At 53.8% G+C, this 17,479-nt stretch overlaps 3 protein-coding genes across 6 annotated transcripts in view; 2 read left to right on the top strand and 1 right to left on the bottom strand.

Moving 5' to 3' along the window:
• The window catches only part of EFTUD2 (elongation factor Tu GTP binding domain containing 2), a 33,338-nt gene extending 31,483 nt beyond the window's left edge, over positions 1–1,855 (top strand). The window contains exons 25-28 of the mRNA XM_028520372.2: positions 33–127; positions 605–758; positions 946–1,053; positions 1,395–1,855. Of these exons, the coding sequence (XP_028376173.1) occupies positions 33–127; positions 605–758; positions 946–1,053; positions 1,395–1,490 (453 nt within the window). The 3' untranslated portion in view covers positions 1,491–1,855. The remainder of the gene's footprint in view (positions 1–32; positions 128–604; positions 759–945; positions 1,054–1,394) is intronic.
• Positions 1,856–2,327: 472 nt separating this feature from the next.
• HIGD1B (HIG1 hypoxia inducible domain family member 1B) lies at positions 2,328–5,025 on the bottom strand. 2 transcript variants are annotated; one of them, XM_036034022.1, is made up of 4 exons: positions 4,819–5,025; positions 3,854–4,010; positions 3,128–3,243; positions 2,328–2,464 (listed from the first exon to the last, which is right to left on the bottom strand). In XM_036034022.1, exons 2-4 carry the CDS (start codon positions 3,951–3,953, stop codon positions 2,345–2,347), a joined length of 336 nt encoding a protein of 111 aa, XP_035889915.1. In that variant the 5' UTR covers positions 3,954–4,010; positions 4,819–5,025; the 3' UTR covers positions 2,328–2,344. The 2 variants fall into 2 exon arrangements, with proteins under 2 accessions (XP_035889915.1, XP_028377954.1); XM_028522153.2 differs by lacking the exon at positions 4,819–5,025 and having other exon boundaries at positions 3,109–3,243; positions 3,854–4,244.
• Positions 5,026–14,229: 9,204 nt separating this feature from the next.
• The window catches only part of GJC1 (gap junction protein gamma 1), a 29,472-nt gene continuing 26,222 nt past the window's right edge, over positions 14,230–17,479 (top strand). The window contains exon 1 of one of the 3 annotated variants that reach the window (XM_036034020.1): positions 14,230–14,447. The gene's annotated coding sequence lies outside the window, so the exon portion shown is untranslated. Of the gene's footprint in view, positions 14,448–14,815; positions 15,014–15,445; positions 15,470–17,479 lie in introns of those variants that run through there. The other 2 variants (XM_028520162.2, XM_036034021.1) reach the window with 2 other exon arrangements.

Here is a 17,479-nt window from a genome sequence, read left to right as displayed (position 1 = left end):
AGCTGAGGGACGCGCTCTCGCTGCTGTTTCAGGCCACCCCTCGCCTGATGGAGCCTTACTACTTTGTGGAGGTCCAGGCCCCTGCAGACTGCGTCTCCGCCGTGTATACCGTCCTGGCCAGGCGCAGGTGAGCAGCCCCAGGCGCGCCGGGGAGCGCACGGACAGGAAGCGCGGAGCGGGAAGTCACGCGGCTACCCTGCAGGGACCTGCCTCCCACTCTCTTTGCTCCTGAAACCTGACGAGCTGTTTTCAGAAGAAAGTGGAATAGGAATGAGGAAATCCCCAGATTTCCTGTGGATTAAAATTTGAGATTCCTTATTGGGCAACCACCCTGAAAGAGCTCCTGGGGGGAGTACTGCAGGGGGTCAGTGGTGAGAACGCCCGTGAAACCTTGCCCTTTGCCCCTTGGTGTTCCCATCCAGCCAGAGGTTGCTGCCCCTGGGACCTCCATAAGGAGCTAGACCAGGAGGCCCAGCCTTTCCTGCCTCCCGTGGTGCATCCACAGTTACACTGCCTCTGATGGTGATTCTCGTTTGGGGGCAGATGGCTGCTCTGCCTTCACCTCTGTGGGACTAGGGACTCAGCCTTTGTTGTTCTGTCTCAGGGGACACGTGACCCAGGACGCGCCCATCCCGGGCTCCCCTCTCTACACCATCAAAGCTTTCATCCCAGCCATCGACTCCTTCGGCTTCGAGACTGACCTGCGGACTCACACCCAGGGGCAGGCCTTTTCCCTGTCCGTCTTCCACCACTGGCAGGTAAGACGGTGCTGCAGGCTGGCCGACCTGGCCTCCCCGCTGTGCGAGACCGGCCCCGCTGATCTGCTCCCCTCCCAAGTCCCGACCGAGACTTTGCAGCCTCCTGGAGAATAGTCCTGCTTCCGGGCCCGAATGAATGCCCTGCAGGCGGCCTGCCTGGGCGCTCTGAAACCCCTTTGCCTTTCAGATTGTTCCTGGCGATCCCCTGGACAAGAGCATCGTCATTCGCCCCTTGGAGCCACAGCCGGCCCCTCACCTGGCCCGAGAATTCATGATCAAAACCCGGCGCCGGAAGGTGTGTGCCCTCAGGCCCCTGGCCCCCCGCCCCCCACCCCAGGGGCTTCCAGCACGCGCTTTCCCTCTCTTCGCTGCTGCCTTTCGGGCGCTTCTCCCGAAGACGAGGAGCAACTCACTGTGGACCGTAGGGGTGCATTCTGTACAGGCCTGGGACCCGGGCTGTCTGGGGAGGGAGGACTGGTTCCCCAGTGACAGTGCCCGAAATTAAGCAGGGCCCCTGAAACAGCTCGCCCGGCATTCCACTCCCAACCATCCTCCCGCCCAGCCGCAGCTCCCAGGGGCCCCCAGCGCGTCCACACACCACGGGGCTCACCCTCATACCCGCCCCACCCTCCGCAGGGCCTGAGTGAGGACGTGAGCATCAGCAAGTTCTTCGACGACCCCATGTTGCTGGAGCTCGCCAAGCAGGATGTTGTGCTCAATTACCCCATGTGAGGGCCGGGCTCCCAGCAGCCCCTGCTCCCTGCAGGCGCCGCCTCCTGGACTGGAAGCTGGGACCTCGAGCGACTGGGGTGCGTGTTGTCGGAGTGTCGGGAGCTGCTGTGGCCGTCTTGGAACACCCAGGATCCTCGAACCCAGGGCCCAGTGAGGGAGGCGGAAGGTGCCTCCTGGTCCTCTCTCTGGCGTCTGCCTGGCTCCGTGCCCAGGGAGCAGAGAGGAGCTCGGGCTCCGGGAAGGAGAAGGGAACGTACGGTGTTTAACCCCAAGAGGCCCTTCCCTCGGCATTTACATGGAATTTTTTTTTTTTTACAAGTTTGACCTCAGCCATGGTTTATAAGTAAACAGAACATTCTGACCTCTGCCTCTCCCTGTTCCTTTCATCCTGCCCTCCGCCCCCAGCGCATCCTCGTCCCCACGCAGCCTCGTCCTGGCGCTGGGGCTCTGAAGCCCTGCCATCTCCCCCGAGGTTTCCCTGCCTCTGCTCCCAGCTGCAGCCTCTTCCTGCCGGGTCCCCGGGGAGGCGGCCTCGTGGCGAGCGTGCCAAGCGGCGCTCCTGCCTCTTGGTGCAGTGTCCCCGTGAGCACGGAGGCCTGTTCGCTGCCCTGCTCCCACTTCCGGCAGCTCGTGCCCTCTGCCAGGCTTCCCGGGGTGGGACCTGAGCCGGCCTGGGAGGTCTGCTGCACCTGCCTTCCCGCCCCGAGAGTCTCTGTCGCCCTGGACGCAGAGGCCAGAACTCTCTGACTTCCAACCCTTTGCTCCAAGTTTCCCCTTCCAGCCACTGCCGACCCCTTACTCTGCCCTCCCCCAGGTGAACAAGAGACTTGTCGATTGTCTGCGAAACTCCTTTATTAGGAACGTGGCAGGGGTCCTTGGGAGGGTCTGTCCGCCCTGGGCCGTGGGAACCTACTTTCCCCCCGCATCCTGCGCTGTTCTCTTGATGTAGTCTCTGTACATGGTGTACACGGCACCTGCGTGAGGGAGACGGGAAAATGCCCCTTGGCGTTGCGAGTTTCACCCACCCCCTGACCCTCCCAGGTGTCCCAGGGAGGAGTGACAGCAGAGCAGAGTCCCCATGCTCTGGCTCCAGCTGGCCCCTGGAGAGTCCAGCCTGCCCGCCTGTCTTTGTACCCCAGGGCTCCCCGGCTGCTGTAAGCGCCTGACCGCACAGCCTGGGGAAGCAACCCATCCGACAGCTCACAAAGCATGTCAAGTGCATTTCTATCTGAGCAACCTGGGCGGTAGGCAAGCCGGGGATGGTGATCACGTTACACGCGGGGAAACCAAGGATGGGAGAAAAGGGTTTGTCCCCTGTCACTCAGCTGTCTAGTTATTTTCATCTCTGGCTCTGGTGATCCACAGAGGAAGAGAGATTCGGCCTGGGTTCTGCTGCACATTTTTTCTCACCTCTGGGACACACTTGCCGTGACCCAGACTGCACACTGTGCCCACAGGCCTGGGACAGGAGATTAACCAGGGACCCCTGAAAGTGTCTCGGCATGGCGGTGTCACCAAGGACTCGACACGGAGCCTCGCACGGGGAGCATGGACTGAAATCACGGTCCCTTGACTGTCAGAACTCCGCTCCCGTTCACCCTCCCGGGGCCCCACTCACCCAGCATGATGGCGCCCACCGCGCAGGCCTGCGCCGCCACGCGGGTGTGAATCAGGTGTATGGACATCCTGGTGGTGCCGCGAGCCTTCAGCCGGTAAATCCTGTAGGCCGCCACCACCAGGCAGCCTCCTAGGCCTGTAGTCGGAGAACGTGACCTGGGCCTCATCCACGAAGCGCATCACTCTTGATGAGAGATACACCTCACTAGGCAGACCGGGCGTCTGGATGAACAGCCGCTTTGGTGCAGCTTCAAGGGTTGTTGGGGCGGTTATTTGGTTCCTCTGGGGGGCATTTTCAAAGTGGCTGCCCCCGCTGGTGGTGCCCCTCTCCCATACACAAATAGCCCATCATCATGACTCCCACCCCCCGTCAGCTCTGCTCTGGGCATCCTGGTGCAGCCGTTTTCCTGCTTCCCCAGGCCTTCAGGAAGAAAGCCCTGGGGGGTCCCGAACTGCCCCTTCCTCCCCCCGCCCCCCGACACTGGTGTTGGTGCCCCACGTTTCCCCAAATCCCAGGCACCCACTCGGCCGCCACCTCCACCCAACCAGACCTCCTCATTTCATTGTGGAGGGGTGTCCCTTTGTCCCCTGGACACCTCTGCTGTTGGCTCACTCCTGGCTATTGACTGTTCAGTGTGTGGGACCCCTTGAGTGCTCTGCTCCACTCTTTGGAAGGACTTGGAGGGGTGTTCTCTCAAAGAAGGCCCCCCTCCACGCCCCTCCCTGTTCCTTCCTGTCCCACTCACCTATAGGCACCAGGGGAGACTCCCTGGTCTTCCTCAGGAGCTTCTCAGACACGCTGTCCTCACCTTCGGGGGGCACCGGCCAGCCTTTGTCAGCAGACATGATCCTGCCCCCCCACCCCGAGGCCAGCAGCTGGGGTGCCTAGGCTTCAGCCCAGCCCTGGAAGGAGGTGCCCCACGATCAGAACTGCAGCGTTCCTCAGTGGGGGGTGGAAAAGAGAAGGCTGCCCTCCCTCCGAGACCCTCACCATGCTGCTGCCTGAAATGGTAGCCCAGGTGTCCCGTCGCAGACGCTGGACCTCTGGTGCCGTTTCCCAGTCTCCTGAACATCGGCCTCTTCCCCCAGCCTGTTCTGACTTCACCGTTTTCCCTGCTTCCCCCTCCCCAGTCTGCACCCCTGTGAGTATCATCCTTGGGCCAAAAAAAAGCAGCTGGAAAAATCCACAGGCGAGGGTTGGGAGGAAAAGGCTTTGAACCTTGGGACCCCCCCACCCCCAACTGGCCTTGAGTTGGTGACAGTTGCTCCTGAGGGAGCTACAGAGCAGGATCTGGCCCCAGGGAGCCAGAGCCATCCCAGGCTCAGAGGTGGCTGCCCAATCACCAGAGCCAGCGAGCAAAGCAATCAGACACGGATTTGTGTATGCTTTTAGCTTGGGTTTTGCACATGAATGCTCACGGAACAAACTCTGGTCCCTGAGCTGTTCCCATTTCCAGGTCCATGTCTTGCCAGTGTCTTTGCATATAGCAACCCCCTGCCGCCATCCCTGGGCTGGTGACCCCTATTGCTCTACTTGCTGACCCCTGCAAATGTCTGCTCTGATTGCAAACTAGACAGCATCCCAGCCCCGGGGTTCTCGCCTGTGAGCTGCCTTCTAAATCTAACCGCGAAACAAACTCCCCGCTTGAGGCAACTTTGATACCTGCTTGCCCCTCCTTTCCCTACGGGCCCTCAGCACGCTGGTGCTTACCGTGGGAGATGGCTAGGAAGTGGACTGCGCACGGCCGGGCCAGGGCTCAGCGTCCGTTGAACCGGCCAAGAGCCGATGATGAAGCTGCCCCTCTGGGGTGGGAGAAGCAGCAGCCGGCTTTATGGAGACTTTGAAGTCGGGAATGGAGAGGGGAGGAGATAGGTCAGGGCATTGGTCTTAACCCCACGTCTGCTGAGTTTCAGGCTGGCCTGCAGGCACTGGAGAGCAAGGAAAAACCACATGGAAAGGAGCCCTGACGCAGGTTTAATCTTTTAATTCGCATGGACATGAATGGCTGGGTCAACGGTGGGCTCGGTCTGGAGAACCGAGATGGGAACATAGAGGCAAGGATGGGCAGGGATCCGGGGTTCTCCCGTGAAGTATAGTGCCTCAAATACTCTTATGAACAATGCGGGCTGGAAAGAAAATGTTCCAACTGTGGGAGGCAGGCTCTCTGGTCTGGTCTTGATGCCTTCAAGGATGCTTTCTGGACCGAGGAGATTTGTTCAGGAGTTTGGAACAACCGGGACTTCCCTCACATCTCTGGGGCTCTTCACACCGCCTGCGGGTAATGCCACTCAGGTTACAGAGGTGACAGTGACCAGTGTTAGTGCCTATTCTGTTCTAGACACTTGCACTGCGACCTCTGTACTATGCTCCATGGTAAGCAGCTGTTTGTTTGTTTGTTTGTTTAAAGATTTTATTTATTTTCAGAGAGAGGGGAAGGGAAGGAGAAAGAGAGGGAGAGAAACATCCATGTGCAGTTGCCTCTCGTGTGTACCCCCGCTGGGGGTGTGCCCTGACTGGGAATCGAACCACCGACCCTTTGGTTCGCAGGCCAACACTCAATCCACTGAGCCACACCAGCCAGGGCGAGCAGTTGTTTGTTTATAGATGAGGGAACTGAGCTTCCGAGAGGCTATCGGATTTGTCCAAGGATACACACCTAGGAAACAGCAGTGCCTGAGCTGAACCCGGGTCTGGCTGGCGCCAAAGTCTGTGCTCCTGAGCCGCTTTCCGGGAGGCTGGCCAGGCTGAAAGCCTCGCCAGATTGATACTGAAGCTTAGGAATGCCAATCGATCATGCCACTCAATTAGGAAAAGTATCTTCTGGCCGAGCAAGTGGAGAAAGATTGCGATGCACTCTGGAGAGTCCCACTCCGTCCCAGGCCTTTGCTCCTTCCCTCAATTACCCTCAGCCCCATGCGTCGGTCCAGAAGGGGCTTTTCAGCGCTGGAAACTCGTCCAGCAGCTGATGTCTCTCTTTTCTCTCCCCAGCACTCACTGCTCCAGGAAGAGACCCAGGGTCACAGCAACTCCCCAAGGCCTTCACGTGTCCCCAGTGTCCCTGGGAACTCTCCTCCCAGCCATTCACACACTCTCCCCTGCTGCCTCTCCCGGTCCCAACAGTGGCCTGAATTCTCGGGAGATGGATGATCTAGCCCAGAGGTGGCGGGGGTTCGGGGGGAGTAGAAATGTCTGGATGAGACAGGGCAAGAATCCAGATCAACTCCAAGCCCTTTAGAAAACAGGAACTAAGCTCCGGCAGGGGTGTCCAACCTTTTGGCGTCTCTGCGTCACACTGGAGGAAGAGCTGTCTTGGGCCACACATTAAGTACATTGCGGCACATAATCACACACACACGAAATCTCCTAATGTTTTAAGTAAATTTACGGTTTTGTGCTGGGCTGCATTCACAGCCACCCTGGGCTGCACGCAGCCCACAGGCCACAGGCTGGGCACCCCTGCCGGAGGGTGAAGTTCAGCATCTCCCTGCTGAGATCATGCCGAGGCTCCACAGCAACCCAGCGCTGAACTGAGAAAAGAATAATAGTTGCTATGATTTACGGAGCACCTAAGAGCTGAAAGTGTGCTCGTTGCATTCAGTAGATTATATTTTATTCACTGAATAATCCTTACAATAGCTATGAAGACAGCACTGTTACTATTGCTCTTCCCATGTCACTGATGAAACACTGAGGCTTGGGTTAGATGTCTCGCCCCAGGTCCCAGGGAGGGACGTAGAGAAAACGGTCCAGACTGCTCGCCTTTCCTGAAATCCAGTCTCACTATTACGGACTGTATAGTGCAGGGGAAGTCCTGAAATGGGAGAAAATTGCTTTTTATTTCCAAAAAAACATTTAGAAGACACACAGATCTTTTAAGGAACAGACTTCCAGAGAGTCTTGCTTTAGTCAGCATGTAAGATAAAATTATGATAACATTTTTGTTAATGTGCCAAGTCTTTAATAATTATTTTGTTTGCAGCACTTCTACGGGAGTAATTTGCTTAGTAAACTTCTTTCTTCCAGGTCAGATCCCATGAACAGAAATTCTAGTTTGCAGGCTTTGACCGAATGAGGCTGACGGGCTGGGGGTCCAGGGTGCGGGCTGGCGCCAGACGTGGGTCACTTAGCTGCTTGACCACCCACCCTCTACATGCTCGCCCTTCTACCGCTCGACCCCTTCGAGTCTACGCCGTCGGTGAACTGGAGACAGCAGGCACCCGCAGGATCATCTTAATGGTTAAGTAAGATGATGGTGAGAATTCCCAGCACACTCCGCCTGTTCCTCTTTCTTCAGAAAGAGCAAGTGGCAGGGCACGGTTAGCAGGCTGGGGGAGAAGTGGAAAGTCCCTGACGACAGATTCCGGGTGGTCCCCAGTGCAGCCCACCCTTTCCTGTCCCTCTGAAACGCCCCCTACTGCCTCCTCTTGCTGGGCTTCCCTACCTTAGCCAGCAGCTTCAGGCTCCCTGGTGTGTTGGGGGAGGAAAAGGGGAGGGGAGGGGGGGCTAGGACTTGAAGCTCCGCACAATCTAAGGCGCAGCTGTGCTATATATAAGCCCAAGGGAATTGAGGGAACGAAATGGAAGGGAGGGACCTGCAGCCTTTCCCTCGAGCTGTGGAGGGCTGTGAGTGAGGGGATGGTGGAGGGTGAATTGGACGAGGAACAGGGGGTGCTCTGAGTTGGGCTGGAGTGGGAAGGACCCAGGCTAAAGGGTTGGGGGTGTCCCAGAGAAGAAAACATCAAGCCCCTTAGTAGTGTCTCGGGCCCAGAGAGGCAGAGAGTGGGGTACCAGGAACAGGCAGAGGCAATGGAAGTTTCCAGACAATGTGGCCGGGCTGAGGCAGCCCCTAGTAGGCGCCTGAGTTGGGGAGGGTTTAACAACCCCTCCTTCTGAAAACAGGCACAGAGTTCCAAGGACCTTACGGCAATTGTCCAAGGACAGCCCCAAGAGCCACCGGCCTGAGGCCAGAAAAATGCTGTTGGGACCCACTAATCTTTCTGGGGAGACTGCCACATATTTGGAAAACTTCTAAGCGGGTGTTGATAGTGGGAATTAGAAGGCCGAATCAGACTGCAGCGATTCCGATGGTATAGAACCCTGTCTTGTGAAGGAATGGTTCCGAGCTGCAGAAGGACAGCAGTAGAAACCAGTCTCAGATGACACGTGTGTGATGCGGGGATTTGTAATGTTTTGCTAAGGTCCTCGTGTTGGGGGCTTTGGAACATCCACACACACCCAGCTTCCTCTGCAGCACACTAGGGAAAGGGACTGTTGCCTTGACAGTGTATGAGGTTCAGGCACTTTGCATATCTTATTTAACCCTCACAGCAGCCCCGACCCTTAGATGTCATCACGCCCATCTTACGGATGAGGAAAGCAAGGCTCAGCGAGTTTAATTGTTTAGCCAGATCCCACAAGGAAACAGCCCAGTTATCCAACCAATGATGATGACCACGACCTACCACGGGACAGTAGAAAATTAACCCTAACTACTAATAATGCGATTTCACGTGCATTTCATCATCTCTTGCTCACATTGTCTTAGAAATTCTGGTAGACAAGTACAAACAGCCGGGCAGAGCAAACTTCTAAACCCAGGGCTTCCAGCCGTTCCGGGACCGTGCACCTGCTCCCCTGCCTGCCCCCGAGGTAGAGTGGGTCCCGGGCCAGGGCACGGTGTGTGGGCCTGTCCAGATGTCCTTGCCGGGTGGGAGTACCAGAGCAGGTCTCTTCGTCCCCCTCCTGCACCTTTCTTCCTGTTACCGGGCAGGGGGCCTGAGCCGGCCTGCCTAGGGCCAGCTGTAGTGGGTGGGTTCTTGACTTCGTGTAGGAGAGACTTCGCAGCAGGAGTCCAGGTAGCTGTGCGGATGCATTTACTAAAGCTAGGGACAGCGACACCAGGAAGGGCTGAGCACGGGAGAAATAACAGGAGGGCGTAGGTCGGGGGCTGCCTTAGCTCGCTGGGAAGGCAGAGAAAAGAGGCCTCAGGGGGCAGGTTCAGGGGATGAGCCCGGGACAAGCTGCCAGCTGCCATTGCCTTAGAGTTTAGGAGACTCGTGCTTGTGGGGGAAGAAGAAGGGAAAGGAAATGGCTCGGGCTGCTCCCCAGAGGGAGAGGATGTGCACCCTGGGTCCTTTGTCTCAAGGCTTTTATCTTTTTCTTTCGGGAATCTCAGGGGAGGGCTCAGGGGAGGGTTCCAGTAGAATAGTCATCAGATCCCCAGGTGCGCCCTTTCAGGGTCGTGGTCTCCCCTGATTGGTCAGTGACAGGCAGGGGGTCCTTAGTCATTGCACCTGCTTCTGGCGTAGCCCACCTGGTTTTGCTGCTCTTCCGGGCCTGGAGCTGAAACGCCCTGAGGCCTGGATGTCGTCTCCAGGGAGGAAAGGTTGCCCTGGGGGTGAGGTCCTTGTTCTCCCAGTTGTGCCCCTGCCAGGCCTTCTGCCCCGTGACCGTGTGCACCTGGCTGCACATCGCAAAGCCAGTGTGCTCAGCCATCCGTCTCTGTTTCCCGATTCCACTCCCCAAGGGATTTTTCCTGGCTTCTCACTCTCCTGTCTTATTCTCACCCCCAACTCCGGCACGGACTTCACCTGTTCCTCATTTGCAAGTGGATTGATCGTAGTTTAAAATTCAACGTTAACGTACAAGAAAGTGCTAACCAGGCTCTGGGAAACGCTGGTGGGGGCTCACCTTACCGCTCCTTCTTGTGTTACCTATTCAAAAAAAAATTTACAACAAAAAAAATCTGCTTCAGTCAACATCCTGTGGCAGGGAGAAGCAGTACAATGTGTCCCGCCAGGTTAGCTGAAACTGCCGGGGATTATGGGGGAGGAGTTGCGTTACTAATACCCACGCCCTGCTGTTAGTAGGGTCGGCAAGAGCTTCTTTAACAATCCTTATGATCGGCCTGTCTGGGGGCAGGCAGGGCTGCTTCCGGCGGCCTACAGGGAGCTTTCTCGAATCCCACCTCTCTGGGCCTCTGCGCCCATCCCCCAGCACAGAAGAATTTGTTCTGAGTTTACCAGCCAAGTGGAGACCCTGGAAAATGTGTCATGGAAATAGTGACACACTGCAGTCTTCAAGTTGACCTTACCGTTCCCAAACCGCAGAGCCCCAGGGCGACTCTCAAAGTTCTCAAATTGGGTTTTGATCTTTTTCTGCCTGGGCCCCATGTGAATACAGTGATGTTCTCACAGCACTGGGCTCCGCTCCTCCCTGCCAGGGGCTGGAAACCAGCCCCATTTCCCTGTGTGAAACTTGAGGCTTTTCTTTTTCTTCCCCCTCGTAGCCTCTTTGTGCTGGGAAGAGCGAGCCTCCCTTCGCTCGTTCATTCTGCACCTATTTTCTAAGCAGCTACGCTGTGCTGGGCCCTGCTCTGGAAGCCGGGCTGTGTGCTGTGGCCCTCCCTTCCGGGGGCGCCCACTCTAGCAGCCACCCTGGTCTGCTCTGGCCCCTGGTGACTGCCCAGTCTGGAGATCCTCTGGCTCAGGTTTCTGGCCTTGGTTTCCCGCCTGTAATTATGAAGCAGGAGACAGCATAGGAAGAACTCTGAGACTGCAGTACTGTCACTGGCCAGCATTTAGCACCCTGGTTGCCAGGAAACACCTTTTACCAATTAGGTAGAATAAATAGTAAACCGAGGCAGGGAGGAGGAAGGAGACGAGTCTCACATGCTAACTCAGCAGTCCTAAGCCTGTTTTGATAATATTGCCAGGTGTTTCAATATCACAAGAAACACTATATTAACAAGAAAGAAAGCCTTGAAACTGTGCTTTCATCCCAAGGCCTGAATGTGGGAGAGGGTCCCTGGTGCCTAAAGAAAGAGCCCATAAAACAACTTTGGTGAATTGCCTACCTCTGGTCACTATCTATTTTAGGAGGGAGTCCCTGATGCTTACAGAAAAAGCCCATAAATAACTTTGGAAATTGCCCCAATTTTAATTAACTGCCTCCTGTCACGTATTTGTTTTACAACAGGATGACCAAATGAGGTCTGGAGCAAGATAAGAATTCGGGTGGACAGACCCCCATTCATCCCCAAATTTGGGTAGTCACATTCCCCCAGGAAAGCTGGCGCCACATTTACTCGTTAATCAATATGTAACTTTTTCTCTCCTGTCCCAACAACTATATAAGTGCTGAGAACAAAGATCTCTCTCTCTCTCTCTCTCTGGCTCAGGATGCTCTCCCGCTCTTGGGGGCTCAGGGGTTCTCTGGCTCTTGGCTCTCGGGCCACAGGGCCTCTGGCCACCCGGCCTCAGGCTGCCCAGGGGCTTGCCACCCTGGTCTCCAGCCTCTCTTGTTTTTCTCACCCTGCTTTGCTCTGAAACTTTGCCTTTTACCCCCTACTCTACCCGGTCCTGTTCTCTTCCATGGAAGCGGACCACTAATAAACTGATTACATACTACTAGATTTGCTGATATGTAATTCTTGACATGTGTCAGCACGAAGAGCCAGGTCTCTCCCGTCAACAATTAGATGAAAGGATGTCAATAGCTGGCAGTGTGACCGAGGAGAGAAAGAAGAGTCTCACGTAGGAGACAATGGCCTTTGGTTATATTTCTGGTTTTTAAACTGTCTGCAGGTACAACAGCTTAACTGCCTTGGGTCTCATTATCGCCCCCTTTAAAAGTTTGCTCTACCAGAAGAGAGACGGGACCGCAAACTCGGAGTGTGGGGGAGGAAGAAACTTTCCTCCACCCTTCTAGGTTCTTTCCGCTGGTCTGAAAATCAAATAGACACGAGGCAGATGAAGGAAGTGGCCAGATTTCATGATGTACCTATGTGAGGAAACCCCCCCCCGATGGGTGAGTCAGAGACCCCACCTGTACAGACCAAAAGGGAAAACGAGGTGTATATGGCATTCTGAGCTATGGATGAGGTAAAGCAGGGGGGAGGTCATTTATGGGGCGATAAGAAAAGCAGATATTCAGTAATTAAAAGTTTGCCCTGCCTTATAGATAGGTCATAAATATTTATTTGTGGTGATAACGCTCATTATGAGCAAGGCCCATGACTTAAATTCTTCAAGGGACAGGTGGACATTTTTTGAGCCCCCAGGATCTCAACTGCCATCAGTTCAAAAGGATTCACGTGTCAGAGTGACGCACCTTGCAGAGGCTCGTTCTGAATCCCTTTGGTAGTAAGTAACAGGAGCAAAAAGTGTGGTGTTCTCAACCTCCATGACCAGTGGCCAGTGCTAAAAGATGGGAAGCCTTCCCCCCGCAGATTTATCTATGAATACATGAGAAAATCTTTAATAAACATTAATTATATATTAATTATGCACATAAATAATACATGCTACAGGGTGGGGCAAAAGTAGATTTACCACTGTTTGTATGGAAAATAAGACAATAATTCATAATACAAAAATAAACAGTTTCACATACAACTGTAAACCCTGTACATTTGTTTATATTCTTTATATACATATATGCTATATACACACATACATAATCAAATGCTTTAACACCACATTAAAGATTTTTTTAAAAGATTTTATTTATTTATTTTTAGAGAGGGAAGGGAGGGAGATAGAGAGAGAGAAACATCAATGTGTGGTTGCTGGGGGTCATGGCCTGCAACCCAGGCATGTACCCTGACTGGGAATTGAACCTGCGACACTTTGGTTCGCAGCCCGCGCTCAATCCACTGAGATACACCAGCCAGGGCTAAAGACTTTTACTGAAGTCCTAATATGCCCACAAAAGCGCGTAGCTCAGATGTGGCAGCTGAACACGCCTGTGTATTCAGCATCCGGATTAACAGAACAGGACCAGCCCCTAAGCAGTTCTCACGCTCCTTTCCAGTAACTATTCTTCCATTGGGTTAACTACTACCCTTGCTTCTAACAGCTCACATTCGTTTTGCCTGTTTTTGAACTTACATAAATGGAAGGTTTTGTGAGATTCACCTGTCTTACTGTGTGTCATTGTGATTGTTCATTCTCATTGCTGCGTAATGTACCATTGTGTGAATATAATGCAATTTATCTATCCTTTCTATGGTTGGTGGGTTTTGTGGTTTCCAGTTTTTTTTTTTGGCTTCTACAAATAGTGCTGCTATTAATACTCCTAGGGGGTGGGGCTTCCAAAAAGAAAAAAGAAAAAAAATACTTGAGTACAAGTATTTTGGTGAACATTTATACACATTTCTGTGGAAATTCCATGGAGTCATAGTGTATCCTTCCGCAGATTCAGCGTTAGTAGATAGTGCCCGTTTTCCAAAGCGATTTGTACCAATTTGTACTTGCTTTTAGCAATATATATATATGTGAGAGGTTTAACGTTTCAATCAGCATGTATAATGTGTCACCTGTGCTACTTTAACGTGTTCTTTATTTAAATTTTCATAAATTCAGTCTTCATAACTTGTCATTTTGAATACATCTGTAGAGGAAATGTGATGATTGGGGACAGGACTGGGGCATGGCAAGAAGGGAGGTGCGGGGAGTGGGGAGCGGGAAGAGAACTTAAGCACAGAGCCCAAGCAGCTGAATGGGGACAGCGCCTGCCCTGGATAAACGGATGTTACTCGGAAGTAGCTGCCACTCGAATATAGGGGCTCAAAGTGAACACATGTTTTGAACATTTTAGTGAGAAGCCAGAAATAGTTTTTTTAAAAATTTGTCAATTTATTCATATTTTTGGAAAACACCGTACTGGCCAAACAAAACTTTGTTAGTGGGCCAGGTGCCTAGCCCTTAAGTTTTTCAACCTCTGGGCTAGCTGTCAGGGCTGGACCCTGCTTTCTGGGTGCAGGTTGCACGGGGGTGGGGTGGGGGGGGTGGGAGTTGAACCTCACTCGTTAGAGCTTAATCTCCTCTCTGGTTAAACGGGTGAAATAAAAGCTTATCCTCTCGTATAGTGACGGTCAAATGAGATGACTCGGGAGGATGAGAGCTGGCAGACACCGTGCAGAGTACTTCCCCATCATCTCCTCGGTACGTCTTCTTGTTGTGCACTGACTCATGCTACTTCAAGTATTTAAGGAATTTTCAGATTCTCACCAGGCTGTTCAAGACGGGAGATTCCTATGCATAGGAACTTTTAGAAGTCTTCAGACTGCTGGGATGCAAGGAGTTAAGAGGAAATGGCCTATTAGGGTCTCGTTAATCCGAGAGGTCTAGGACTTCAAACGTATCTAGAAACGCCTCTAGAAGCCACTAACCAAAGGAGCTAGAATGGTAAGCCTACCAAGGGCTCGTAGGATTCTCGAATAACTTCAGAGCAGAACCCAGAAAGGGACATCAGCATCTCGAGGTACACCGGACCAGGGCCCTAGCGGAGCGCCGAGGACGACTCCGGGACTAGCTGGACCCACCAAGAGTATCCAGGTAAGGGCGTGTCCTCACTGCGCCGTTAGCCGCCCGCTCCGAGGGCGGCCCTGCCACGGGGCACCCCGGTCTTGGGAGTCAAGCTGTTGGAATGTATTGACTCAGAGAAATCTGCGTCCACCGTGCAGAACTCACGCGGGTGGGAGCTCCACGCGCGCCGCGCCTCCACCGTGCCCCGGATCGCCCGGGAGCGCGCGCAGCCCCGACCGCGTAAAGTTAGGCGCTCGCGCCCCCGCGGGCGCGCTCTGGGACGCCCCCTCCCACCCGAGCGCCACGTGCCGCACGCCCCCCGCTCCCAGGCCGCGGCGGGACGCCCCCGCCCCCATCGCGGCGCGTAGTGCGCAGGCGCCTCCCCGCGGGTCCGGGCGGCGGCGGGAGCGGCTCCGGCCTCGGCAGGAGACTGAGGCGAAGGCTGCGGCGGCGGCCGAAGCCGAAGCCGAAGCCGAAGAGGAGGAGAAGCGAGGGTGGTGGCGAAGGCGATGGCAGCGCGGGGCACATGAGGCGGCGGCCGGCGGGACGGGCTGAGGCCCGGCGGAGGAGGCGGCTCCGGGGGACCCCGCCGCCCGGTGAGGGGCGACCGCTGGGCCGGCTGAAGAAACGCGGGCGAGGGGCGGGCTCCGGGTGGGGACGGGAGAACTTGTGGGAGGCGGGCGGGGGGCCGCGAGGGACGGGGCGCCGGGGAACAGGAGGGCTTGGGGGAGGAGGGACGGGGGGCGCCGCCGAGCGGTCCCCGCCGGGCACGGAGGGGCATCGCAGCCCGCGGCCCGCCGTCGCGTCCGGCGCGCCCTCCCGCTTTGTCCCGGGCGCGCGGTTTCCAAATTGGGAGGGAAACGGCTCGGGGGTGGGCCAGCGCTGCGGCGGCGGGAGGGGGGCCGGGGGGACCCCGGGCGCGCACTTCGGCGGCGCTTTGGCCGTGCTCCCAACTCCGCCGGGCGGTTAGGGGCGCAGGACCGCGCCGGGCGCTGGGCGGGCTGGTCTTTGTCTCCGACGCCCGGCCCCTGACATTTCTTCCGGCGGCCGGGGTACGTTGGGCTCGCCTGGAGCATCTCGCCGCCAGCACGCCCGCCTCCCGCCAGTGTTGCAGGGAGGACTCGGTGCAGGCGCTGGAAGGGGCGGGGGAAATGGGACAGTTGACTCTCGACGAACACATTTCCTTAACTTCAAATGATTTCCTCCCATTTCGTGAAAGTTTGGACGACTCTTCTGGGTTTTGTTTTCCCCCTTCCGGCTCCAGATTTCAAAATCGAAGAGAAGGCGCTAACGCTGTGATTGTGGGCGGTTGTGTGGTTGGCCGCAGCGTTTGGAGCTTTGAGTTTGAAAACATTTACGTGAATGTGCGGTTTAGAAGTTGTTGTGGGGTTTTTTTTCCTTTTTTTTTTTTGCGATTGTTTCTAAGATGGGGGTTTCTCTTTTGAGAAATGGGTGAGTTTGGTGTTACCGTTTGCAGGAATTTCTGGTCATTGAGAAGTGGCAGTGGTGCAGACGCTTTGTTTTGCTAGCATCAAGACGATGCCTTGCGTAGTCGGATAAATCAAGTCAGAGTAAGTTCTGGGTGGGCGTTATGTTGTGTGCCTGGTAAGTCTGACATCGTCACACCTTCGTGTTGTGTATACGTTCAAGTGAGTACATGGGAGAGCGCTGCAAAAAAAATCAAACTGCAAATGAATTTTAATTCCTTGATAAACGGAGAACAGCGTATCTGGAGCACATTAATATCTGTAGAAAGGGGGATTAGTAATGTAATTTAGGGGTCAAATCCTTTATCTCCCACCCTCACCCCCAGAGAGTGTTTAGGTATTACTATTCAGATTAAGAATGTTAAAAAAAACAACAACAAAAACTTCATTACAGGGCTCTTGGCTAAAAATATTTTGAATTGTCTTCCTGTTTGCTGGAGTTTCTGGTTGTATTTTTTGGCATTTAGCATAGAGTTGTAGTTGCTTTGGATTTCTTAAGTGCTATGTAATGGCAGGATTTAAAAAAACGCAAAATAACTATTCCGGGTAAAAGGTGAAAAGCTCTGCTAAGCAAATCTGTGTCTTAGTGTTGGCCAGATCTCTTGTGACCAGTGCTGTGGGCAAAAGACATTTTGGAGAGAAGACAGGCAAGTTGTATGAAAGTTCGTTTATTTTCTGTCCTGATTTGTTGCTGTTTAATATTATTTGCTATTTGTCTTGTAAACTGTTGTGCACTTCTCCAAAGCATTATAAACATCCTTTCTAAAAGTCAATACCTTTAGTTTTTTGGGGGGTTGTGTGACTTGAGAATTGCTTTTCTGCTTGGGCTAGGTAGCCTCCACCAGTTTTCTTTAAAAGGAGCTAGGTAGCTTTCTACTATTCAGTTCACGGAGGTAGAATTGAGTTTTAGCCTTTAATCCAAAGGGTTTAAAAGTTACCATATCTTGAACATAACAACCCCACTTATAAATGCTATTACCCTGTAATAATTATTTGTATTCATATTTCATGTTTGAATAAATTAGCCAAAGGAAGAGATACAGAGGCTGCATCTGATTAGCCTCCCCTCCCCCACCCCTAGGCTCACCAATCAATTCAAACTGGGGTCCTAGAATACAGAATATGTCGTTAAAATCCAGAGCTTCGTTTCCTCCATAAATACTCAGTTTGCTGCATCCCTGAGTGCAAAGTAACAAGTTCCAACTTTTTTATTTGAAGCTCACGCTTCAAAATAAGTTTGATGGGTTCCTTTCATCATCATCGTTATTATTCATCTGGATAGTTCAGTGCAACTGGAGGTATGATTCTTATTTCCAAACTCATGCTTTTCTTGCCGCATAGAAATGTGTGGCTTCCCTCCAAAATATCTGATATAAAGTTAGTCAAAGAAAGGATGGGATTACTTTTTGGGGTTTTTGTTTGTTTGTTTGTTTGTTTGCTTTTGTAGACCATTCTTTTGAGAACACATATGAGTAGGTAGATTTTAGCTGATAACATTAACCTGAAAGTTAGAAAACACGTCTGAACTTAATATCAGCTGAGTGCCAGCAGTTGTGTTTCAGTCATCCTGCCGCC

This window comes from Phyllostomus discolor, chromosome 8, assembly GCF_004126475.2.
Source record: "Phyllostomus discolor isolate MPI-MPIP mPhyDis1 chromosome 8, mPhyDis1.pri.v3, whole genome shotgun sequence".
Classification (NCBI taxonomy): Eukaryota; Metazoa; Chordata; class Mammalia; order Chiroptera; family Phyllostomidae; genus Phyllostomus; species Phyllostomus discolor.
The sequence above is the reverse complement of the archived record's forward strand: the minus strand, read 5'-3'. Positions and strand labels throughout refer to the sequence as shown.